At 45.0% G+C, this 26891-nt stretch overlaps 1 protein-coding gene across 2 annotated transcripts; it reads left to right on the top strand.

Moving 5' to 3' along the window:
• Positions 1 to 47: 47 nt before the first annotated feature.
• bcl11bb (BCL11 transcription factor B b) lies at positions 48 to 26552 on the top strand. Of its 2 annotated transcripts, none has more exons than XM_037449576.2 (3): positions 48 to 766; positions 7057 to 7437; positions 21601 to 26552. In XM_037449576.2, exons 1-3 carry the CDS (start codon positions 703 to 705, stop codon positions 23652 to 23654), a joined length of 2499 nt encoding a protein of 832 aa, XP_037305473.2. In that variant the 5' UTR covers positions 48 to 702; the 3' UTR covers positions 23655 to 26552. The 2 variants fall into 2 exon arrangements, with proteins under 2 accessions (XP_037305473.2, XP_037305471.2); XM_037449574.2 differs by having other exon boundaries at positions 7054 to 7437.
• The last annotated feature ends 339 nt before the right edge of the window (positions 26553 to 26891 follow it).

Genomic DNA, 26891 nt, shown 5'->3' with positions numbered 1-26891 from the left:
TTGGACGAGAAGGAGGAGGAGGTGTCTTGTCTGCCCTCCCGCCCCCCCCCCCGCCAGCCTGTCACGCTTTCTCTCTCAATCAGCAGAGCTCCTGCCACCAGAGCCAAGAGTTGCCGTTCCACGCACCGATGCCAAAACGCGCCGGAGGAGTCAGTGCCAAAGGGTCATTTCAGCGCACCGCCGAAATGGAGCCGCTGTAGGGAATCCTAGAATTAACAGGAGCCATTTGACCCCCAGAAGATACAATCATATCATTATAACCCTAAAAGGGGAGAGGGAAAGGAGCCAAATACAAACCAAAAGCCATCAGCAGTGGACTTCTCCGCACTTCCTCCGTCCTCACTGCCGCTGCAGAGGTGGGCCGTCCAGGATCTTTTTTTTTTTTTTTTTTATCTGCGAAACATCCCCGCGCACAGCCGCCGCTGCTTCTTCACAAAACGCACACTTTGTCTTCTTCAGCCCAGGTGCCGCTTCCTCCAATTCCGCTGCAGGACATTGTGGAAAAAAACGGTCTCCGCGCTCGTGCATGTCCTGTCCGACTTTCGCACCCGCGTCTTTCGAAGTTGCTGAAGACTGAGGCTATTAGACGGATTAGGAGAGAGGGGAAAGTTGGTCACCTGCAAGCCAGAGTGGACCGACATCACGGTCCAAGCCGACTCCCAGTGCCGTTCACCGGGCGATGCCAGAGTAAATGCCGGGGCCATGTCCCGCCGCAAGCAGGTGAACCCGCAGCACTTCTCGTTGACGCACAGGGAGACAGCACGCGGTGAGTTAAAGACTCCTCACTCCACGTCGAGTCTACTTGTTTCAATGGTTTCTACATATCATGATTTCATTTGATTTACATTCATGAATGTCTTTTGAGCCTGTGAAAATGTGCCGGACAGCGGAGCTAATTACCGAGGATAACTTCATATGAAATATTATGAAATATTAGTGAATGCGAGGACTTGTTAAAATGCACATTTGAAACTATCAAAAACAATTGAGTGATATTTTAATGCGCCTTTTGCATCTTTATATAACTTGACTGAAAGATTTGATCACATCTTCAGTGGGACTGGCAGGTTAAGTGCGTGCGTGTGTGTATGTTTGCGTGTGCACGCATGAAACATTTCATCACAATTCAATTTAGATTTTTTCCCCCCAAAGTGTCTTTCACCATGTGGCAACGTGCACATTTATGCTCTCCGTGCAACATCATTCTCAACTGAAACAGTTATTTGTTTGGAGACTGCATGGCGTCTAAATTTAAATGTGTTTGAATTTAAAAAATCTCTTTCTAATCCGCACACACACTCACACAAACACACGCACACACACCCCTCTAACACATGCAGTCATTAATTATAAAAAAAAAATGTTGACACACAAAGGCCTTTCTGCAGTAACCTTTTAAAAAGCCTAACGCACAACTGAACTGTGCAAAGAAATTTTTTCAGTTCACAATCTGACCAAATAATATAAACACAACACAAAGTCACTCACTCAGTCTGAACTTTTCTACAATATTTAACAAACAAAGACTCATGACCGTGATTGAAGATCTCCAGAACTAAGACCTAAAATGGTGATTGTGCATATTTAATCTGAGTAAGCATGTTTTTTTTCTTATTTGTGGCAAATCATTAAAGAGTTGCTTAATCCAATTTAAAATCCATTAAACCAATCTAACCTCCATCTCCCGGCGCTCTGCTTTGTCTGATTCTAATTTCATCAAGGCCTAATCTGGGTAATTCATGGCAGAAATTCATTGTGTAATCTCCGCTCAATCTGTTTTTGTGTAGGAAAGGTTTCGACAAATTCCGTCCCACCCGACACATTTAGCATTTAGACTAATCATTTTCTCCATTCATGTTCTCTCTCTCTCTCTCTCTCTCTCTCTCTCTTTCTTCCTCTCCCTCTCTCTCTCTAAATCTATAGCTATTTTGTTTTCTGGTTCAGAAATTACAGGCGGTGACAGAAACTGACCCAGCTTGAATATTTATCTCGATCACATCGGTTAATTAGGGTTTAGACCCCCTTGTTACTCCTCCATACATCTAAGAGTGTGCAACACTTCACCTCAGGCATGCATGTCTTTGTTCAACATTTACCTGCATGAGTTATGATCAATAATTGACAATCATTTTCCATTTTCATTTGTTTTTAGGGAAATGGTAAACATTTGGACAACTGTCAAATATTTGCTTATCCTCCTTCCAGTCACTTTGTTTGACATCTTTTTTTCTTCTTTTTTTAAAGACATTTGTGAAGCTCACAGCACCTGCTCTGCAATAAGCAAATGTTACAAACTGAACGGGTGCTGATAATTAATCTCACACATTGAGCTTTACATTTTTTCAAATTTCCTTTTTTTTATAAAGCTGCATTAAAATGTCTCTGTTCTTGCCTAGTTTTTTTTTTTTTTTTTCATTTTGAATCAGCGCTGACCTGTCAGGTGAGATTTGAGTTTCAAACTACATCTTAAATTCAGATATTGCCTTATGCTGCCAAATGTTTGATGTTCTGCTCGGATAATGCTGTCGGCTCTTGGAGCACGAGCTGACACGCTGGATCTCACCCTACCTGTTCTCGCTCATGGTACACGTGTCTCTCACTGCTCAACTGTGGCCTCAGCGACTCAGGAGGCACAAGTGCACGATGAAGGAAGCGCCAGACCTTTTTGTTTCTTTCTTTTTCATACTACCAATCAATGCAATGTGGAAACCGGACTTTTAAACAGATCCGCAAAAAATAAGAAAAATGCCTTCTTTTTTCCATCCGATTGTTCTCTCTCTCTACGAGAACAATGTGTTCTCACATTAAGTGTGTGCGCAGATCCACTTGTATTTGCATATAACGCCATAGACATGTTTTGCCACACCTATCTTTAATAATGACAGCCCATTTAATGGCGAGGGCCGCATGTCTTTGTATACTGTTCCCTTCGGCTGGGTGGGTCTGCACTGGGCCAGGGTCACACCTCAGGCTGGAAGATCTGCGCTGGGGGAAAACCAAACCGTAATTTGATAAAGTCAGCACGTGTGGATCTCCTTGCATATGTATGCTAAGAGCGAAAAGAGTGGACCTCATTGTGAATATCTTCAACATGACCCCGTCCCTAGGTTGTGTAACTTGTTAGTGTCAGCTGCCACGAACTTCCACATATCTCCTTCTGCCATTAATAACCAGAAGTTTTGAATCATCCACATGTCAGATCAGGGATGATTGACTGTAACTGAACACAGCCTCGTGCCCTGCAGCCACGAGCGTGTTGGAAGTGCGGAGAACCTGAATTTCAGCATATCTCCGTAAAGGCTTTTTCGTTAAAGACTACGTTGAGAAGATCTACTTGCCAGGCCCGTTGTGTTTAGTATCACAGCGCCCCCCCCCCCCCGGAGAATTTCTCTAAAATCACAATTATTACAGGGAATTGTAACTTCGATCCCGCCCCGCAATAGCTGTTTTCTCTCTGAGAGGATGCTACTTGTGCTCCAGTCCATGTTTTTGCCTTTATTCGTACCATATGGCTGTCACACGCTGGGGGAGAAAACCCCCCCGTACACACTGCAACGCAACACTAAATATTCACACACATTGTGGTAACCGGATGGTAATCTCACCGGAGATGATTGGTGAGTGATGAAGGATTTATTGTGAGGCGGTTGCAGTTTGTTCTCAGTTATTTTTGAATCTATCAGTATTATTGAAAACAACCTTCTTTTTTATACCAATTATTGTTATGCCCTAAAATAGTTTTTAGTTTTAGATTTAATTTTCATCCTCAAATGTCATGCATCATAGCTTGCCAGTCATTTGTCGCGATATAGTGACAAGTCACAGTCAGCTGCACAGCCGTTTTGCTCACTTTCAGATTATAAATCTAAGATTCATGATGAAAAATGAGACTGCTGCAGAGTAAATGATGATAAGATAATGAAACGCACGGACCTGGCCTTACACGACACACACCGTTGCAGCTCTCATTGGCGCCGGAGCAGAGGAAAAAAAGGAGAAGCTAAGCGAAGACGCTTGTTGTTTGAATTTTTGATTGTAGCCATCTGCAATGTTGCTGGTGTCATTTATTTTAAATGACAGGGAGAATCGTACCCTGGATTTCACATGCGTGTGTGCACATGCGATTTCTGCTGAGAAAATGAAAAGGTAAAACAAAGAAAGGTTCACAGGTCGGAACCCATGCAGTATGGTGGACCGTCATGTGAACCCCTCTGGTCCTCCTCCCATTCTACCAGCACGGCACTCTGCGCTGCTTGTAATCACATGTTGTCGGCAATTGGGGCGACAACTGAAAACAGTTTAAAGCCACAATAAAGAATCTCATCAAATTCACATCAGAAACAATAATAAATGTTTCAGATTCCCCCCCCCCCCCCGCCCCAAAAATACATTTTCTCATTGTTCTCATTCAAATCCTCTTGCACCATTTGAAACAACAAAAACACATTTGAAACAGCTTATGAGAACCAACAAAATAATTAAGGATAAGCGAGCTCAATGAGTCAAAAGGCATGAGAGGATCCTCATGTACGTGCACGTGGATTTACCTTCTCCCTAGTGTGAAAACGTGCTTCATTTTACCATGTACAGACTGAACTTACAATCCAACCGTAAACCCCAAATCATTTAAAGTTTGCAATTTAAAATGAATTCCTCCCCTCTGACAACACAATAACATCATCAAGTACTTTTTTGGCTGGACGTTTTTAATTATTTTTCTTAAACTTAAACACAAGAGGAAATGTTGGTGAAAGAGGCCCATTGTTTTCGGCTGTGTGTCCCATCTGGTCCCCATTGTGCGGCGCGCTGACTCTCCCCATCAAACTGATAGGGGGTGCTCTAAGGCTGCCTGACTCCACTCACACTTGATCAGGCAGAGAGCAGGACAGTCTTTGGGTGACTATGGCTCTCTGTGTGTGTGTGTGTGTGTGTGTACAGAAAACCCAAGTAAGTGACCTTAGTATGTGTTGTGTCATGCTGCACAGCTCTCATCATGCCTTGTGTGACGGTGCGTCTGCTCTCGTCCCAATCCAGCATGTTCTTCTCACATGGAAGGTTGTCCAGAGAGAATTATCACCATGAGATTAGTGTGTTCTTTCTGTGGGTTTTTGTCCACGTTCCGAGCTCAGTTCCTTCTGGCCCCTGTTTTTTACTCTCTCCCTCACAGGTGAGCCTCGGGATAAACGAGCGAGCGGGTTTCACAGAGGGGTGCGGTTTTTTTAGAAGGTGTCCGACTGTTATTCCAGCAGCACGGTGACAGTGCCAACGCCTTCATTTACTGCCTTCTGCTCCGAGCCATGTCACTCAACCACATGTTAACAAACAGGCTCTCGTCTCTCATCCCTCGCAGCGACAAAGTCAAGCCCAACTGTCCTCTCGCTGGCTCGCTGGTGTTTTCTAACTCGTGTAGAACACACACAAAATGTGGCCCTCATGCCACCTGTCGGAAAGTCCAGAGCCGTACTGTTAGCAGATATCTCCTGCAGATACTTACACACATACGCACACGTGCTTCATGTGAATCATGGTCACAAGCTGTGAACTGGAGGTAAAGGCGTGTTTGTGTTTCTTCTTTGCCGCCAAAGATTATGAGATGGAAATGATTTGGCAGGCATCCAGGAAGCCATCTCCATTTAGAGAAAAGAGATTTGGCAGCGGATAATAACTCCGGGGCAGTGAGGGGACTGGAACGTGTGTGTGTGTATGGGGGGGGGGGGGGGGGGGGGGGGTTGATTCATATAGGTGTAAATATACATTTGAAATATGCCATTTTTGGGAGAAAAAATGTGTTTAATATTGAGCCGTATCTCTGCCCGAGTTTAACGGCTACGACTATTTAAAGGAGCAACGCCTCCTTGGCAGTTTGAGACGGGTGGATGAGAGGGTTTAGGATCTATGCTCCGATAACTACACACCGAGACACAGGCACACACACTCTTTGTCTAATCTTTGCAATTATTAGGGTGTCATGTTTTGGAGGAAGAGAAGAAGGGAGGCAGAGGGGAGGACGGGGGATGCATGTGCTCCAAGTGCAGGAGCAACACAGACAAAGGCATGCAAAGTTACGTTCCTCTCCCAGGCCACGGCACCTCCTCCTGGGGGCCCACTCATTCAGACGCCCTTAGAGGCTCTGGAGCTTCAGATTTCCTCCGGCCTTCTTAGAAGAAGACACAATTTCATAGTGGTAGATTAGGGTAGTGTTTAAAGTGTCCATGAGGGATATACGTAAAAAAAAAAAAAGACACTCAGTCTTTGTTATAGGGAAGGTGGGTGAGATACATTTGCAATGGTTATGAATGCTGCAGGTGACACAAATGTGAAGAATGAGTTCATCTCAACCGGACTTTAGGTTGGGCTTCATAGGTTTTCTGTCTGTAGGGAACAACTCACCTGTGCACACACACACTGCAACATGTGTATATCTGTTTTCTCCATCTCATTCCGCGATCACACAGACATACACACACACACACACACACTTCAGCATGTTGCTGTTTATATCTGTTTCTCGTTTTTTCTTTTTTCCGTCTTCTGTAATCACAAAGAAATACACGCACACCGATGCACACAAACAAACCAAAACACACAAAAACACACACGCGTGCACGCAGCCAGACAGACAGAGCCTCTTCTACTCCACGCGTGGTTCTGCACAAGCTGGGGCTCCCACGTGGTGAAGGCATCTGTCTACCTGTGACAGCTCTGTGAAGCAAAGGCCCTCACCGGAAACCCAGCCTGCACATCGAGATGAATAAGCTTCCTGGCCACACACACACGCACAAACACACACACACGCGCACACCAAATTTGCATTTTAGTGTATGTGCTGGTTTCCACCCACGCAGATCTCTCCTGGATTAGCCTTGCAGGTGTTGGTCTGGGCAAAGCAGCTTTTTGTGCTGTGAAAGTGACACAGTTGTGTGTGATCATGTAATTCAGTAGGAAGGGAGGGTTTTCATTAGGAATAAGGAGGCCACGCTGTGTATTCTGTCCCTAGCCATCTTTCTTCTTACTTCATTTAACCTTTGCCCTTCCTCTTCTCTTTGTCTACAGCAGAGGCCAACTATGACTCACGGCCGGTATCTCCGCCTCCGGAGCCGTCCCCCCCCAGCCCTCGGAGGGTGGGCCCCAGGGAGCACGACATACTGACCTGCGGCCAGTGCCAGACAAACTTCCCTCTGGGCGATATTTTGGTTTTCATAGACCACAAGCGACGCCTCTGCCGGGGGACTCGGAGCGGACCGGAGTCCTTCTCCAAACCTGGGGAGACTGGCGGCGTCCCCGGCATTCCCATCTCTCCCAGGGCCGCGTCACTGGAGCGGGGCAGAGGGTCCACCCCGGTGGAGGTGGGCATCCAGGTGACCCCTGGCAGAGAAGAGGCTCTGGAGAGGAGCCTGACGCCAGCCAGAGGGATCTGCCCCAAACAGGAAAGAGGAGGTACGGAGAGACGCCGTCCATCTACACCAGGAGCTCAAGTCTGAGCTTTGAACAGAGCAGTACAGATGTCCATCTTAATAACACACACACACACACACACACACACACATCTCTCACCTGTCCAGGACAGATAGATCTCTTTAAAGAGAGCTGCTTGTTATTTTATTTTGACAGGAGGGATTCATGTAGCCTGGGATGATTTCATTAGAGCGAATGAGAGTCACTCTGTATTTCTATTCCACTCCCCCCCCCCCCCCCCCCCACACACACACAAACACACACACACACACACAAACAGAATCGCACACACCAAACTAACCAGCAGGTCTGAAAAACTTCATCTGAAACCAATTGTAAAAGGCGAAGAAGAAGGTGATAGAGGAGCCATCCCAAGTGTGTGTGTGTGTGTGTTTGTGTGTTTGTGTCTTATTTTTTGCTTCTGTGAGTGCACATCAGGATTTGTAAAGAAATCCTGCAGCATATGAAAAAAGGTTAAGAAAGCTGATTAAAATTCATCTGAGTGCGTGGTGAGGAGAAGGGGATTAATAAAGCCGCAAGGCCGTTCATCTGGCTATGGGAGGGGGCGGGGGGAGTGGGGGGGGGGGGACCTGTAGACTGCCAGCGCTGCAGGGAAACCAGTTCAAAGTCATCACAGGAGACAGTCGCCATCGCACCCGAGAGCTGGCAAGGCTATCCAGGATTACACAGACTGAGCAGACGTGGTTAAAGGAGGGACACAGCCAGGAGGACATGTAACATGCAATGCTATTATATGTACATGTATCTTCTAGTTCTAAATGGTCTTCAGAATGAATTGTCCTTAGAGAATGATGATATAAAGCAGTAATCATTTTCATTGTATTATTGGAGACCTTGAAAATACACACACATTAGACATATTCTAATTATTTAGAAAACATCTCACACACATCCAGTTTTTACTGTACGGGTTGCTCAGGAGTTTGCGGATCTGTTACATTTTTTTAAACTATCCCTTAAATGCCCAACTTTTCTTGGACACAGTGCATTGAAGACGTGCATATGTAGTTCATTTCATAATCACAGCTAGTGTGGAACTCTTTTGTCATCACTGTATGCACACTTTCTGTGAGTGGCCAGCATCTTTTGCAGTGGGAAACATTTATTGGAGGTGATCAGAAGCAACGTGTGACCGCACAATAATTTCCTTTCATCAGAAAGAGAGTTATCACATGTTCCAGTCATACTTTGTACTTTTTATGAGCCTTAGGGTCCTTCTGCAGCCACTGCACGTGGAATCCTTTTGTCGTAGAAAAATGATTGAACTTGAACTTTAAAAGCTCAATCTTGGTTTATATGGCAGTTTGTCTGTTGGGTGGTCAGAGGAGAAACAATAGGAGTTAGTGTGTGAGCCAGCTGTTTGCACACACACACACACACACACACACACACACACACACACGCATTCTTATCGCTAAGAAAACAGAACATGAAACACTCCAAGCAACAAATGAAAGAGACGAGGGAGCTTTGTTCTACACATTAGATTTCCACTCAAGGCACTCTCAAGTTTCAACCAAATTAGGTCTAATTAAGTCCAACGTGTTGGCAGCACACAGTAACACCCTCTCACACACACACACACACACACACACACACACACACACACACACACACACACACACACACACACACACACACACACACACATGTGGAAAAATCCTCACATTTGCTTGCACTTGGTATTGAGAACTTTGCAGCCAGAACACACACACTTATTCTCAACATCAGAAATAAAAGAAAGTTGCACGCACATAATGCACATATAAAATGCTCGAGCCAGGTGCATAACCCTTAACCATCTCTTTTATTTTTGTTTTCACCTGTTTGTGTTTTAGAACTTCCTGTCAGTCCTCTTGGTCTGTCAGCCCGCAAACATGCTGCATGGCGAGCAGACCTGCAAAAGACTCCCACACACACCCGGACACACACCCACTCCCCCCCCCCCGTACTCACTGTGTAGATGAAATCTGTCCCTTCTGTGCACAATAATATTTTCTGGAGTTTCTCTTGCTGATGCACACACGTCGTGTGCACGTGTGCATGCATGTGTGGGCTCTGCCTTGTATGAGTTTGAGTGTGTGCGGTGTCTGTGAACAATGACGTGTGTCACCAGGCGGGCGAGATACGGTCGCTAGGGGAGCGTTACCACGCTAAGACGACCCTGGCCCTGCTTTGAACCGCTCCCAGGACGGCCCCCCGGCCCCCGCCCCCCGGAGCACTTTAAGACATCCAGTACATAAGGGCAAAGTCACATCGCGACGAGCTGTCTCTCTCTCTCTCTGTTTGTCTCTTCCGTTCTCACTCTCAAACACTGTGTATAAATGACATGGTAAATGTTTCATGAGACAACGGCGACATCATTCCCAATTGCCCTCTGTCTCTCCCTCCATCCACCTCTGATTGCCCCGCTGTCCCCTTTGAGGGCAAATGACAATATTAGGCTGCGGATTCTGCTCTGGTTTGTTTCGTTGGATGGGAAGCGACTTACAGGCAGGACTTCAGTCATTAAAGGAACTAAATGAGACACCGGCCACGCACTAAGATTCTCACACATTGCGTTTAAGGAAAGCAAATATTTTCACTTGATAACATCAGTTATTTTTCTTGAGCAAGTTGACGACGAGGGATTCTTTACACCAGAAATGACTCATCATGGTTTCTGGATGAAAACCTGTAGCGTAACCTAAAGAATGTGATGGGTTTTACGCCCAAAGAGGTAAAACCTCAAATGTTCAACACTTATTTTCACAGATACCCCGCTGGTACAGATTTGATGGTGTCTCAGTCCCATCCTGTCCTCTTCCATCTCTGTTTCTTCCCTTGTCTTTCTATTTTCTTTCCCCCCCACCACCCAACGCTTCTTTAATCACCTGGCTTGCTCTCATTTCCATATTAAATAGGCTTTAATCATGAAAAGCAATCAGGCCTCTGCATATTCATACCTTCCCCTGTACGCGGCTTCCGTGTCTCGCTCCAGTGCCGAGCAGCCAGCAATCAGCAGGCAGGCAGCGTAAAACCTCCGGCCCGTGGCAGGAAAACACACACACACACACACACACACACACACTGTGTGTGTGAGAAATAACTTCACATGCTACCTATGCATTATCTCCACTCCAAGAGAGAGAGATTTAAAAAAAAAAGAAAGAAAGATGGCAATACTGATGCCTGATTTGAGCTGCGAATGTTTGTACAGCGGCTCAAGGAAAAGCTGATTTGCATAATGACTTTGTAGTTTTGCATTAATCACATTTGCATATGAAAATGCGTTAATTACTCCTGATGATTTTTTTCAGAGCTTGCTTCATTTGATGTCCAAGCTCTGGGGTTGTGATTAGGGGTTACATGGTGCCAGTTGTGTAAGTGATGTGTGTATGTGCTTGTGTGCGTGCCTGCGAGTGTGTCATGTGTGTGGCATTCCATGGCTAGTGTCTTTGTGTGTTAGTGTTCTGACATTAATGTCTTTCTGAACGCTTGCCAGGAAATGTATCTTGTGTCCGCTGTTAGGCATTTGTGTCTTTTTGTCTTTCTTTTTCATTTGCGTTTCCTCATTCTTCTATGGGGAAAACCAGAGGAGCACAGTCACTAATATGAATACTCAACCTTTACAATGAAAACAGTAATATACCGTATCTGCTTTCCATGTGTCTACTTTTTGCAGTTTAAAGCTGCAAAAGTAGAATGGACTAAGAGAAAGAGAGACACAATATATAGTGATATTAGATGTATTTTAAAGACAATAGAATTTTGTAATATCAACATTTTGCACATTACCAGACGTTACTGTTGGGTAGAAATTAATTAATTTGTCATTGAAATTCCTAAACCTCAAACCTCAAAACACTGAGCTTTTTTTCCTTTTGTACGTCTCCCAGCATCTCTGAGCACTTGGGTTCAGATACAGACCCGTGTGTGTGTGCGTGCAATTACAGTATGCGCGTTCCCTCGTGTAGGGGCCCCTAGAGTTGTTGGCCCATAACACTGGGCCTCAGACAGGACCACCCCAGGGGCCGTCTCACTCTGCTCGGGTTTGTCTGTCTGCTGTATGCAGCAGGGTCAACTAGTTCTAAAAGTACTGCCAGAACATGCTGCACATGCAAACTGCCACAGCCACCTGACCCCCCCCCCCACACATACATGGAAACTAAACATACACAAACAGATAAGAGCCACACACACACACACACAAACACGTGTTCATGCCTGTGCCTACAATGGCTCCCATCGCACATCGAGGCCTGCAAACACACTGGTGCACGCGGACGCACGCACATACACAGCGTAAAGGCTCCCACATGAAGGCATCAAACGCTCCGCAGTCAGCTTTATGGTACTCATATGGCAGCAGATTTAATATTTTCCTACCACAGCGGGGGAATAAAACTCGCCACTAATTTGGACTGCAAGCGCCACCGCTAACTTCCAGCATGTGTCGACGGACTGTGTCTCCCAGATGTGTGGAATCTTTGCTCCTTAACAGCCTAACTTAAGAGGCATTAGAAACCTCACACCCCGGCCCTGTAGAGTAATGATGGCGCTTTTGGTACAAACACGATGCTTTGTGTTGAGCTGTGAGTGAAGTGCCGATGTGAACTTCATGGTCTCGCTGCTACGGACCATAAGTTGTCTTGTGTCAGTGGGAATCTGTGCATGTGTTTATGCTCCGTGCATGAATAGCTATAATGGTAGCAATCTGACTGCTGCACTGCAGTTATTCGAGTTTCCCCTCACCTCTCCTCTCTGGCTGTGACATTTGATAACTGGTGTGCTGTCATCGGTGCTGAATAATGTTGTACATTGAATCAAGAACCTTCTCTAATTGGTGGAAGGGAAACTGATAAGCATGCATGTCCATGAACACTTTGTGAAATGTGCAAAAATGCAAAGCCCCGAATGACGCAGTCCTGCTGGGCAACATGTGCACCTTTCTGCCGCTCTGGAACGCTCCTTAATGAGGTCTTTATGATGGACATGCAGATAAAGCAGACGTGTGCTCAGCTATTTTGTATGCCAGACATTGGTGCAGAACCCGCCCCTCTCACAAGTAAATGGAGAGATTTTCTGACCCAGTCGTTAACACACATCGTTCTATTGAAAAGTAGCGTGTGTTTGCCTTTGGGAGGAAAAGGACTACCATTAGTTTTTGTGAAAAGGAAAAGAGATGGCTCTTATTAGCAAGTCAGACATGGGTAATCCTACTTGCGACAATGTTGTTGTTCCTTTCCTCTTATCCCAGTGGCGTCCTGCTCTTATAGGGTGGGATTGTGGGAGAGGAAAATGAGGAGACAGCGTTTATTGCCGTATTTTGCTTTTACGGGCTGCTTCCCCGCAAGAGATATTGAAAGCCTTTCATGGTACACTTACGATTGGCCTTATTTCATCCACTTATTTGTCTCTAGCAATTACTCCTAGAGAGAACACTAGACAAAAACACGTGAACTTAAGTTACCTTCATGCCAGTTTGCCATTTTCATTTAAATCAGGGGTGTGCGTGTGTGGATACGACATTGATACGAAATAGAGCTTTCTGTCTGACACACTGGCCTTTTCCTGTAAGCAGTTAAATACAATTTAAACAATTACTTTTATGTCTTGTTAAATGTAGTTACATTTAACTTAATTTATACCACAGAAATATATGGATGGATCTTAAGACTTGGGCAAAAATAAGCCAAGCGCCTTGCCTGCCTGGATTGTTACATATTTTGTACTTACATACTTTTTTTTGGCAGTTTTCTATTTTTCTTTTTTGACAGTATTGTTTTTTTTTGGTTTTCCTTTCATAATTTGGAGAAATGTGTAGAAACATCAGGTCTGGTGTGCTTCTTGGAAGACAGCAGGCTTGCGCTGTCATGTCCACCGATGGCATTGCTCAGGGTTAAGGCGCTACATTCTCCCTGTGAACCGCCGTAATTCATATTTTCCAGAAAGCCCTCTTCTCTGTGACTGTCTCTTCCAGAGCTGAGCAGAGCTAGCCAAAATGAAATAAAGCCCAAGATGTTATCAGGGTGATTGGTGCCAGCAGAGCTTGTCTGGGCCCGTGGTCTGGCGGGGCAGCGCCGGCCCGTACCAGTGAGTGTGTGTGTGTGTGTGTGTGTGTCCTAAAGGCACTGGATAGATGAAAGCTTTATTTTACCATAAGCTATGCAGGAGCCGTGCCAAGAGCGGGAAATGTATCAGCGTGATAACAGCCAGAAAGACAGAGAGAAAATAAGAGAGAAAAAAGTGAAGTGAGTGTGTGTGTGTGCGTGTGTGTGTGTGCGCGCGTGAGGACCTGAAGGATAGATGTTCCAGAGTCGAGAGACGGTTTGACACACCTGAGTCCTTTTCAGGACCCATGAGGGAGGAAACAGAATCCACCTGGAGATCTGACCAACATTACAGCTTATAGACACAGAGACACACGGACTGCACAGAGAGCCACAAAGGTCTTCTCTTTAGTCCATTCATTTAATCATAATTTGTTTAAAAGTGGGAAGAGACATTGTTTCTTCTATCCTTAGAGGGTGTCTTTCATATTATTGCTGCACAATATTGGGAGCTGAAGCACTAGTTTACTGGTGAAATGACACATATTGTTGTAGATGTGCAGAAACTATGAAGTTACTGTCTAGTTTAGCATAGCACAAAGATTGGGAGCATTAAAAACAGCTAACCTGGCTCCGAAAGGTCACCAAATGCACCAGCGCCTCTGAATCACACTGATTGACATATTGTACGTCGTTTTGTGAAAACTAATTTGTGCAAAAACCGACCGAAACGGAGCAGGCCTCATGAAGTCCCTCGGTTGCAAGAAATAATCTGGTGCACAGCCCCTTGTCAGACCACAGCGTGGCACTTTGAACGCTTGGTGAATCCTTATAATCAAGGGAGAGAAGCTAAAAGAGAAATACGTGTTTTGACCCTAACGTTGAACCATTGCATCAAGACTTCCATGCAGATCACACACCCACATCCTGCTTTCTGCAGTGAGCTTCACAAGCCCTTTTCCAGCACTGTGCCGAGCTGTCGAATATAGAGCAAAATATCTGTGGTTCATTTTTCACGTTAACACTCTCTGCTTTTGTTGCTCCTGTTTAGTAAGCTAACACTTATTATATTGGTGTCAAATGACGCACCACTGCCGTGCCTTCCCTGTGATTCTCCCAGCAGTTGTTGTGTTTGAGCGTGAGGAAAAAGCACCGCATCATCTCACAGCCTGAAGTAGGGCAGAACTACATATAAAAGGTAATAGCGGATTAGATCATGAATGTTCAGGCTCTCTCTCTCTCTCTCAATGGATCAATGGAATGCACGTCTGAAGTATGTGAGGGGCACGTTTTATAGCAGGCTGATTGGGTTGGACGGGCCTCTGTGCTTCATTCAGGGCCACGGTGGTATTTTCCTGTGGGCTGCTAGTTAAGTGGGACTGGCTGCTTGGCTCCACTGGGCAAAATCCAGCTGGGGACCATTACTACCGCTGAAGGAATATACTGTAGCACCCCGTCACAGAATGGAAGCCTGAGATGCACAGAATAAATGTGTGCTTACGTACTCGGCTGATACCGTATAGACTTACAGTACAAACAGAGGCACAGAAGAACAGTCACTTAGCCCTATTTTCTCTTTCTATTTTCACACACACACACATGGGAAAGGTAAAATGAACATGCACGTGACGTGGCGCTAGAAAGAAATTTCAAAGTGCACATCCCAGGGTGAGATGAGCACTGTGTCTCATGCTCATGCTTGATTTCATTTAGTTTGCTTTAGTTGTAGAATTAAAAAATAAAAAATAAATTTAAAAAAAAACGGAATTTGCAAGTCAGTCACAAGTCGAAGTCCATTTCCTATTCACTGCCAGCGAAGAGGAAATGGACTTTCTGGACGAGAGTGAGAGCTCCTGAGGAGTACGACTGGAGCTCATTTAGATGTAAAACCTCAACAAAAACATGTCCATAAAGTCAGTCTCCATTTCATTGTCAAAGCAGCTGGAATCTTTGACTTTTTATACCACCACCTATTCAATTATTTGCTCGGGGGCTTTTTTATGAAGGTATATTTGTCTTTATTACGCAAACCCCAAAAAGTTTTGAGAGCAAATTTGTTTGCATGACTACAATCAAAAATCACATTTTTTAAAAGAATTTCTTAGTTTTGCTTATGAAAAACGTTGGTCTCAAAAAAAAAAAAAAAAAACCTTTACGCTTCAAAAAACCCCCTTTTTTTTCTCGCAAAAAACAAAAACCTGTTAGCGAGTTGAGTTTGGACCGAGTGGGCGGGGAATACGCTGCAGAACGAGCCAGGAGTTTCTTTTGGGTTCATCTCTGCACTCGGTTTACCTTGTATTTTGTCACAGTTATTTTAAATGTAACAGCACTTTACACGTGTCCTCAAACAAATACAGGCGCTGTGACCTGTTAGGAGCTATATGACTGTATATATATAAATATATGTATATATATATATATACTGATTTTTCACAGAGGTTACTATATATAAATAGAATTTTGAGAATCGCCTGAAAAACAAATCACCCCCATAAGTCTTATAAAACTTACAGATACCAGGATAAAAATACATCTACCCAGTGTGTTGGCAGTGAGATTGGAAAGATTCACGTGATCGAGTGAAGATAAACTACTCTAGAGGAGGCTTTTGTGCAGGCCTCACGGCAGGGAACCGCCAGGAGTGACAATCTGGATTCCTGCCTAAGTCTGGCTCTGATTGGCCGAACCACAAAGTTCAACCACTTTTTTCATGGTCTGATCCTATCGGATCTGACCAACACCACGTGGAAAAGAGCGACAGCTGCCGTAGCCACTCAGAAGCCAAAATGGGTAGACTCTCGAGAGTGACAACTGGCTGAGAAAAACCCCATCCTAACCCCAAGAACCTCCTTCCCACTTCGACCCAGAAGCCGAGCCAGAAGTCAGACAGGCTGAGGGACTTTTCTGACAGAGGCCTTTCCAGTTATTTTTCACTGATCATCCCGTGTGTCCTTTGTGGGATGGCTTGCGGTGACGTGCTCCCTTAGTCGTGCTACATGAGATTCTGCTCCACTCACACAGCTGGAGTCGTTCAATGTGTGTGTGTGTGTGTGTGTGTTTGCGTGTGTGTGCCTGTGACCAAGTTGTTTGAGATACCTGATCCCCTTTGTTGTTCATTTGACCCGCATCCCGGGATGCATGAGCGTCAGGGTGGAGCATCCAGACTCCTGGTACAGGTGCTCAGTGTGGACAGAAGAGGAAACGGAGCGGGAGAGAGAGAGTATATAGAACATATTTCTCTCCAGCAAACCCATTAAGGAGCATTCTTTCTTTAAACCCTCTTTCAGACACTTCAGCTGGTCATATTCGATGCAGAAACACACACACACACACACACACACACACACACACACACACACACACACACACACACACACACACACACACACACACACACACACACACACAAACAGATGTACATGGTTAGCAGGCTGAAGCTGGTTTGATTCAGCATGGAGCCAGTCACACTGTGAGGGCCTTACCCCCTGCCTGCTGCTGCCACCCTCCACAGTCTCTTTCTTTCTTTATTCTCTGTCGCCAGCTCTCACTTTGTGTGAGAGGAAGCGAGTGCTGGCCGTGTTTACAGACTGGGCTCCCAATGTCCTGTGAAACACATACACACACACACACATCCAACCACACACACACAGGGTCGATCTGCCCGGCCTTGTGTCTCCTGATTAGCCCCCCCTCCATGACAAACAAGCCATAGCACCGAGGAAGGAAGAGAAGAGCAGAAGGGATGCGCGGGGGAGATGAGAGAAGGAGAAGACGAGCGGTGTTGTACGGGGATGGGGGCGAGTTGAGGAGGCCAGGACCCCTGGAGACCCTGAGATCACAGCCATGCTAATGAGGCGCTGCTTTGCCAGCAGCAGAGGTGTCAGCTAACCCCTGACAGGTGCACACACGCGTACTTGTGTCTGCGTGTGCATGTGTGCGTCGTGAGCTTGTGTGGGAGGGGCTGCAGGGGAAGGTTTGCGTCCCAGTGGCCTAGCCTGCGGGCGGCTTTGTTCTATATGCAAATCTGTCGCAGTGGCGTTCCGTTGCCCTTGATGGAATGTAGGAGTAGTGCAGCAAACCTCGAACCCAGGAATGCCACGGTGACATGTGACGTGTTCGGCAGCAGGCCCGGCCCCGCGCGCTGTCCGGTTTTTGCGGTAAAGCGACATTACTGGGCGCACTCCAAACTAGGGCTTGCGTTCAAAGGCTACTCATTTTCAAATTAGGATTGTTTCCCTTGAGCTTCATAAGAGTTAATTTGGCATCATTGAGCCTTCATTACCATGTAGTGTCAGCTGCGAAGCTCCAGTTTTCCCTTCCTTTCAAGGACTGAGCCCGTGGACTTTCGTTATTCTTATGTGGTCTTATTGTGAATCCTTCTAGATTAGAGCATCTGATGAAGGCCTCGAAACGGAGGTGTAGTGCGCTCGGGCTTTGAAAAAATAAATCAAACTCAGGCTGGGGGCGATGGCATATGTGAATTCCTAAATGAAACAGAAATCCACATGTCTGCACCATACGCCTGGTGTCGACTTCAACCCTGCCAAGCTCACACCAACTTTTCTACACGGGCCATATGCAAACAGTCAATACCATGGCTCCCCTTCATTCACTGGCATTTTGTTTGTACTTTTTAAGGCAAAATCTTGGCTATAAAAGGCAATCTGGAAAGAATAAAATCTGATGTAAAGCTCAGATCTCAGTCCCTGAAGACTGGGTTAATTGGCCCCGTGGTTTAGTAAAAAATAACCCAGGAGAGAAGGAGAGCATTATTACTGGCCCACCTCAGCTCAACGCATGTGCCAATGTTTTAATAACTTCCTCCAGGCCTCCTGGCCCATAGCCCTTGTTTTCTTGCAGGACAAAGAATAGTGCTCCTAAACTGGTTTTAGGTCTGTATTGTGTTCATCTGTTTCATGCAAGTCTACCTGGTCAGACAGCTGGGCTGAACTCCACATGCAGGGTCAAAGGCTCAGACCGTTTCAAGGAAACGGTATCACGCTGTTGCTTCGAATGAATGTCCTGCCAGTAAAATGACCAAAACCGGCAAATATATATTTCAATATGCGGCACCACATTACTGAATCCTGCTGTGACTCCATTTCATTTAACCTTTTCGTCTCACTCACTACAGAACATTAGTTTGTGTATGTGTCAGTGGCCATGTCTGTGTGCACATGGTGTGCCAGACTAAATTGGCCGATTAGGTCCAGCATCAGTGACTACGTGAAGTATCTATTCCAACTGGTAGTTGACCTTGGCAGTCAGCAGTGAAGGGGTCCCTGCCGTGTCAGGCAGACGACTGTATTACCCCAAGCTGAAGCATAACACGGCCCACCGTCATTCTTTAATGGAGCATTTCTTTGGCTGCAGCACTGAGTGGAGACAACTAATGTCGTACAGCGTATCAATACAAAAAAAAGTACAGGGTCAAAACAATGCCATTTAGCATTTTTTCAATTGATACTTAATTAAAATAGCCCGCGATCAGATGGCACTCACTGCTCTGCTCCATGTCATGCTGCCTGAACTCATTGAGCCAGAGGAGGCGGCGCTCACAGCGTGTGATCACATGGGAGACATGCGCACAATCCCACAACCTGCCCCCTGACGCATTCGCCGACTTGGAGGCTGTTAGCTCCTTGAGGGTTTGTGTCTGTCTCACTGTCATCGCTGAGGGTTTGAGGGCTCTCCGGCAGACATTTTGAGCCCTTTATAAACGCTTTCCACAAGTCAGAATTCGATACTGACACAGCCCACGGTGACTTGCTGTGTGACGTCAAAAACAGGATAACCAGTAAAGTAAGGAGTAGGAAATAAATGGAGGATTTGGCCTTCATTGGGCTGTAACCATCAGCTGACACTCTTTTAGCAGCATACGGCACGGCTATGTAAGCTATTAAAAGATGCAAATATGTTTTTCTTGGTATGTGATGGTGTGCATTGATGAAAACCAAAATACATATAAGAATAACAAGAAAAAACAGTTTGATGAATTGAAAGAGATCATCAACCCCTCTGCTATTCTCACATCTTCATCTTATATTGGTCCCTACGTGTTGATGAAGCAACGTCACAAACCGAGGGTGTAGTGGCGTTCCTTTGGTGTTGTTTGTCTTTAGGCTGTAATTATTGATGTGTTTTGATTCTTTTTTTTGTCTTTATTCTCTGTAGGAAAGCATTCAATAAATCTAAATATCTACAGTGTTGCACCTGCAACATTTAGACAAACACAGAGTGTCAATCTAACACAGGCTTTTCAATATGTTGTACATGTCTTTAGTTCATGCACAATGAGCATACATTTAATTAATATCCCCCAAATTCCAATGAACTAATACATACACTTCTGGCTCTTACACAGGGGAAACACTGTTTTTAACCAGTTATATTGTTCATAGTTTGAAGTTAAAAAGTACAAAGCTGCAGTTTGAAGCCAAGTTTATTCATATTTACAATATTCTATTCCAACAGTTATTATATAGTTCAATTTGAAGAATATAATCCTATTTGCCTTCTCAGTAAAATTTTGTCAATTGTTGTTTTCTGCTTTTTTTAAAGTATCGGTTGAGGCACCGTTTAGGCACCGGTATTGGAAAAAAACCAAACAAGACCCATCCCTAATCGCGTCTGGCCCTTAAAACCTCTCCACCTTTCTTCTTACCCCCTCTCCTCCTCTTCCCTTCCCTCTCTCACTCTCTTTGTCTAGTCTAAGGTGTTAAGCTGTCCAGCTCTCGGCTGCCAAGCGGCTGTGTGAAGCCTCGCCAAACTAAACACGGGCAAGCAGCCCGCCACTCGCCGGCCTCCCCCTCCCACACACACACACACACACACACATGCACCGACCAAAAATACATCCACATAAACGTCCACACACGCTTGTGCACACACACGTTAGGAGTAGGAGTCAGGTCATGTGCCACCCCACACAAACTGCCTCATGGCAGAGAAAAACAGACAGAATCGGTAAATGAGCCCCTCATTAACTTCTTTGACCCTTTCTCCCCTGGGGAAAGCCAACGCAATCCCACCGCCAAATCAACTTCCTGTACTGAACACTGATCCAACATCAGCTTTGGCTCATCTCTTTGCACAATACAAGTGTCTGTGTGTACCGAGGTGGGCTGTGGGAGAAGCTGGAGACAGGGGAGGAAAGTAAAAAGAGAATATTGCCCCACTGTACTGCCTGCATGTGTCTTTTACATTCCGTGACCATGGGTGGCTTTGAGGCAGCCATCTTAGTGTTCTGCTCTGTTCTTGATCACACAAGGCTGTGGGCAAAAATCACTTCTCCGTCTTTACTTCTCCACGGAGGCTTTGGGACCACCGTACCAACTGAACTCTGTTTGCGGTAGCTGCTGCTGATAAAGCAGATGCAGATGCTGTGTTCAATGCCGGCCTGTCTTGAATTAGATGAATCCTGACCGAGGCTCTTTTTATGACTCATAAGCGTCCTGACGTGGCCGCGCCATAGTGACTGATAGATTCATTTGGCATTACTAAGTCATGCAATTTAAAAGGGCAATTTTTCTCTGAGTGATACGAGCGTTTGTGTGCGTGTTTGAGCGTGTGTTCAGTCACAAAAAATATCACTTTACTGTTGTTTTTATTACAACAGTGACGTAGACTTTATTTCCTGTGGATGCTGTGTTAAGACCGCAGGGGTCTTTACTGTTTACTGTCTCCATCACCTCTCCCGTTTCCCCTTTAGTGTGTCCCTCAAATACCACTGTTCCCCTCCCCCTCTGCCATATTTTCCACATTTTGGTGCTTTTCCCCATTGCTGTCTCCCCTGTCTCCATATGGAAATGACAGAGTAGACGAGGTGGATCTGTATATTAAAGCCTATCTGACATTAGAATTAGCATAATGTGTTGTGGCCTTAGGGCAGTAGCTGCCATCTGCATTAGTCTGTTGACACATTTCCTACACGCCCAGACAAAGAAAACCCTCACAAATAGACCAAAACAGAACGTTTATATAACTATGTTTAAACAACAGTTGATTTTACTCCGGCAGCCTTGCAAAGGAATACATTGACTCGAAAGTGTTTTACGATATTTATTGTGATTTTCTTTCTTTTGTCCTACAGATAAAGATGAGCCATCCAGCTACATCTGCACTACCTGTAAGCAGACCTTCACCAGCGCCTGGTTCCTGCTTCAGCATGCTCAGCACACTCATGGCATCCGCATCTACCTGGACCACCACACAGTCAACTACTCCCTCACCCCTCGCTTGGCTCTGCCTCCACCCCCGTGCACTGAAGCCCTGCCACGCTCCCCTCTCCCCACTTTCCTTGGTGACACCAACAACCCATTCCACCTCCTCCGCATGGCTGCGCCTCTGCTCAGGGAACACCACCCTCCCCCAGGGTACATGGAAACCCGGCTGCCTGCGACGCCGCCCTTCATCAGCCCTCCCCCACCCCCGAGACCCGCTCTAGAGCGGCTGGGCCCCGAGGAGATGGGGCTGCTGTCACAGCACCCCAGCGCCTTTGAGAGGGTGATGCGGATGACGCCCATGGAGCCTCCTTCCATGGACTTCTCCCGTCGTCTCAGGGAACTGGCAGGCAACACAACCAATAACGGGGGGCCTACACCTCCTCTCTCACCAAACCGCGTGCCGCCAATGCACCGCTTGCTGAGTCCAACGCTTTTTCAGGCGGGTGCCAAACCCCCGGCATTTCTCACTTATGCCCCGCAGCAACCCACTTCTCAGGGGGGACACGGTTCTTCCAGCCCTCCTGAAAGCCAGGGTCCAAACCAGACCCCGGGGAAATCCAAATCCTGTGAATTCTGTGGAAAGATTTTCAAGTTCCAGAGCAACCTCATTGTCCACAGACGCAGCCACACAGGAGAGAGGCCGTACAAGTGTCATCTATGTGACCACGCCTGTTCCCAGGCCAGCAAGCTTAAAAGGCATATGAAGACTCATATGCACAACAAGTCCGGGTCCATGGGTGGCTCCCCAGAACAGGGAAATAGAGAAGAGGGAGGAGAGGGTGAAGAAAAGAATATGGAGGGAAGTTCAAGAGGCTTGGGGATGGACAATGAGGAGGATGAGGAAGAAGAGGAGGAGGAAGAAGAGGAGGAAGATGAAGAGGAGGAAGAACTGAGGAATGGTCGCCCAGATTCAAACTTAAGCGAAGACTCCCAAGACTTCAGCCACAATAGGGAGAATGGCTCCAGACAATGTCTCGGGGAGAAACCCCCGGGTGGGGATAGAGTAAGTGACAGTGGCGGGGTAGGCATCATGCACCAGTTCAACCACCTGGACAATCACCTCAGACTTAACCCTAACAAGAGAGGCCTGGAGAGACAGCTGAACGGAGATGTTGCAGAAAGGGGCGAAGAAAGAGAGAACGAGAGGGAGCAGGACAGAGAGCGAGATCAGCATGTGGAGCAGAGGCCTGTAATGAACGGTAGGATCAGTGTACCTGAAGCAGACTCCTTCCCTGGGCTGTTCCAGCGTCGTCCCACCCCCATCACCAGCCCAAACCCCTCCAACAACAAGAGGATCAAAATAGAGAAGGAACAGCTGGAGCTTCCTCCGACCTTACCTCTCATCTCCCCGGAGAATGTCTACTCTCAGCTGCTGGCAGGCTACGCTGCTTCACGCCACTTCATCAGAGAACCCTACTTGGGATTCACGGATTCCCGTCAGTCGCCGTTCGGCACCTCCTCCGAGCACTCGTCCTCAGAGACAGGGAGCCTCCGCTTCTCCACCCCGCCCGGGGAGATAATGGAAGGAGGAAGCGCCTCTGGCCGCAGCGGCAGCAGCACTCCTCACCTCCTGCGGGGACCTGGACCCGGCAGGCCCCCTAGCTCTAAGGATAGGAGGAATGACACCTGCGAGTACTGTGGCAAGGTGTTCAAGAACTGCAGCAACCTCACGGTGCACCGACGCAGCCACACAGGCGAGCGGCCCTACAAGTGCGACCTGTGCAGCTACGCCTGCGCCCAGAGCTCCAAGCTGACGCGCCACATGAAGACCCACGGTCAATTCGGAAAGGATGTGTACCGCTGCGACATCTGCCACATGCCCTTTAGCGTCTACAGCACACTGGAGAAACACATGAAGAAATGGCATGGTGAACACTTGATGGCCAGTGAGGTCAAACTGGAGCAGGCGGACAGAGGCTGAGCCAGCAGCCATTTGTTAATCAGCCTACAGTGTACACAAGCAAACAATAGCACACACATAAGCAAATGTACATGCACATGTACACACCAAAATTCCTGAAACAACTTCTTCAGCTAGGCTACTTGGCTGGATAATCTCTCTCTCTCTCTCTTTAAAAAATTGAGATCGATGTTAATCTTTTTTTTCTTGTCGCAGAACCTGCCACCTAAGAATATAAACAAAGGGAAACTTTAATGATAACTTGTCTGGAATGCACAATATGGTGTTTCTTGGCAAACTGTCTGAGGATTTGATCAGTTAGGAGTCCATGGAGCCTTTCTACTGTGCAATAATTTCTGTATTTATTGGATTTTTGTATTGATATTTGGCATGTGCAGGTACATCTTTGTGAGATTTCAAATGGAGTTAGTTTTGAAATGTGCTAAATTGTTTTTTCTTTCTAAAATGAGACAACTGAAGTCACCCTTAATACAAATTTTCTTTGTTTTCTCCTATAAGGAAGCTTATTGTGATGTCTGCGTAAAATTGTACAAAGCAGTTTTTAAAGTAGAATAATTGTTTTTTATATTAACTGCAGCAGCGGACAACAATCCACTCCCTAATACTGGCCTAAAGCACTGAATGTCTGCCTGACAATAAAACATTATGTTGGATTTAAATAATCCAACATTTTCTGAAAAACCTGATGAATTACTTTACATTCAGTCAGGGGATTTGTCCTTGAAAATATTGGCATGTGAATAATTTTAAAATGCAGTTACTGTATTGCTGTCCTTGCTTGAATTAGGACATTAATACAGGTTGCACTTAATGGAGGTACCTTTAACTGATGCTCAGTACATTCCCAAAACAGGATTAAATACCATATTTAATATGTTGAATAAATTATGATTACTTATAATTAATGTGAGAGGGAGAACAGTCCTGTTTTTTTTTTGTAAATATTTTTTTTTTTGGTATGTTAAAGTAGCCCTGACTATAGGTGAAAGACGGACTAAAACTAATCAGAAGACCGGCTGCTTCCACAGAACACGCTCACAGAATATGTGTAACGACCATTCCTTACGACTTCATTCGACCCACCTGTTTGAGCTTACCTGTGTGTGCTTACTGAAAGGCAGTTTGTTAAACTAAAGCTACTTGAACAATTGCAACACTTTCTGACTCATCTCCATCTCCTTGTTGTGTCTGCTGAGTCATCCGTCCCTGACCCGGAGTTTGCCTCCCCTGTTCCTTTAGGAACCAGAAAATGGTTCCAAATGCAATTCCTCTCAATATGTGTTAGCGCGTGTGTTCTTCTCAACGCAGTATGTTCTAAGCCTCTCTCTCCAACGGTTTCTTTTCACAGTTCACTAGTGCAGATTTATGCATCAGAGCGGCTTTTAAAAGCCACACAAAGTGATTCGTTTTAACAGTAACAGATATTGAGACTGTACATTTCTAAAATGAAAATGAATCTTTTTGGAGAGAGAAAAGGGCCATTTTATGAGTTATTATCATTTTGAGGACAGCTGTAAGGAGGAGGACCAGGTGACCTTAGTAGGCTCTATTCTTATGGTCAAAGTGAAAGATTGAAACTGAGAAATGCATATGTAAAGTGTGTTTTTTTCACCCAAATTCACATCCATTGGCCACATCTTGTAATGGACTATCAGGGACAGAGCGAGTGTGAGAGGAAGGGAGACAAAAAAAACCATGTGAAATGACTACATCTTTTAATAATGCAGTTCTCAATCATCTTCCCTTGAAAGTTTAAATTGCTACTTTGGCTTATTGTCTTTTTTATCTGCACCATTTTTTTTGCCAAAAACAACAAGATTATACTCTGTGTTTAATGCCAATTGCCCTTTTTTTAAAATCTTTGAAAGGATATGATGTTGAGGCCATAGCAGTTCTCCATAAGCTGGTTCAATATATTAACAGTGAATTGACATAAGAAGTTAGATTGCCTGAAGAGTTGCTTTACGCTTGCTTACACATGTTACACCTACACCATGAGAGCTACAATCTCAATCATGTTGTAGATATGAGTGTATTCATTCCAGTGAAACTGGAAAAAGAGGAATAAAACTATGAGACATATCGCATCCAAACAGTGAACAGGGAAACGCTGACCCAATCACAGCTGAACATTCAGGTGTGATTGTCATTATGTTTACAGAGTAGAAGTATGCCATTAATACAATACTCTGTGTAAGTGTTTAAATGATAAAGTATTGTTTTTGCCAATGTTCTTTCAAATGTTTTGAATGCCATAACAGTTTTGTATAACTATCATGGTGGAGGGATTTTAGCTTAATGAATATGTTTCTGTATGATTACTTTTTCACTGTATAGGAGGAAAATTTTGAAATGTAATACTGCAGAATCATGCCAGATTATTATAATTTTTATTTGATAAAAGTGGTACTCATTTGTTTTATTTAATTTTTCTTTTTTTTCTTTTGAGAGAATTTCCTGTTGTTGGTATCACCTCCATGGATGTAAAAAAAAAAAGATTAAAAAAAGCAGAATTACATGAATGAGATGATCCTAAAGGAAGAACTTTGGGCAGGGAAATGCAATGCATTGAGCAGATATCAATTTTATGAGATATTCATGAACATTGGCTTTTGTTTTTCCTCATGGTTGGTTGAAGGTCTTGTGAAGGCACTTACAACTGTAATTTTAAATACATTTTAATATTTAACTTTTCACAACTTTCACTTTCACTCTTTGTACAAAACAGTTTCCCTGTTTGTTTTTGGTGAGAGGAGGGGGGGCTATCATTGTGAAAAAAAGTGATTTCCGAACAGTGGATCTGCTGTTTTCAGCATATATGTATTTTTGTAATGTGTTGAAAAATCAATACAAAAAAGCCAACACTTCAATAAATGTTGCAATTGCTCTATGATTGAAGCAACTTCTCTTTTTTAATGTTTCCTCCTTGTTTTCAACATCGTCATTAGCAAAAAACATGAACATGTCTATTTTTGATAACTGTAGTAAGAGAAAAAATGAGTATGTCAATGTTAAGGTTCCGAAGGCCCCTCGAGGGAAATCCCACCACAATGAATCAAGAGTCACCTGGCTCGAAATTTAAACATCAAAAAGTATTTAATAACTAAACAAAGTGATAAGTAATACATTTTACAAAGTGCAATACAATGCGAATAGTTTTATATTACGCAAAATCGAGAATTCTCAGATCAAGCCCAATATGACTTATCAAAGCGGCAAGAGTTCTTCTCCCGGTTG

The sequence above is a fragment of the Pungitius pungitius genome, chromosome 20 (assembly GCF_949316345.1).
Source record: "Pungitius pungitius chromosome 20, fPunPun2.1, whole genome shotgun sequence".
NCBI lineage: Eukaryota > Metazoa > Chordata > Actinopteri > Perciformes > Gasterosteidae > Pungitius > Pungitius pungitius.
This window is presented reverse-complemented; position numbering and strand designations above follow the sequence as displayed.

Excerpts from the sequence above, each read along its gene's own strand:
- bcl11bb (XM_037449574.2), top strand. The coding sequence starts at position 703 with ATGTCCCGCCGCAAGCAGGTGAACCCGCAGCACTTCTCGTTGACGCAC. Across the intron at positions 767-7,053 it reads GCACAGGGAGACAGCACGCG|CAGAGGCCAACTATGACTCA; the intron begins GTGAGTTAAAGA and ends CTTTGTCTACAG. Across the intron at positions 7,438-21,600 it reads CCCCAAACAGGAAAGAGGAG|ATAAAGATGAGCCATCCAGC; the intron begins GTACGGAGAGAC and ends TTTGTCCTACAG.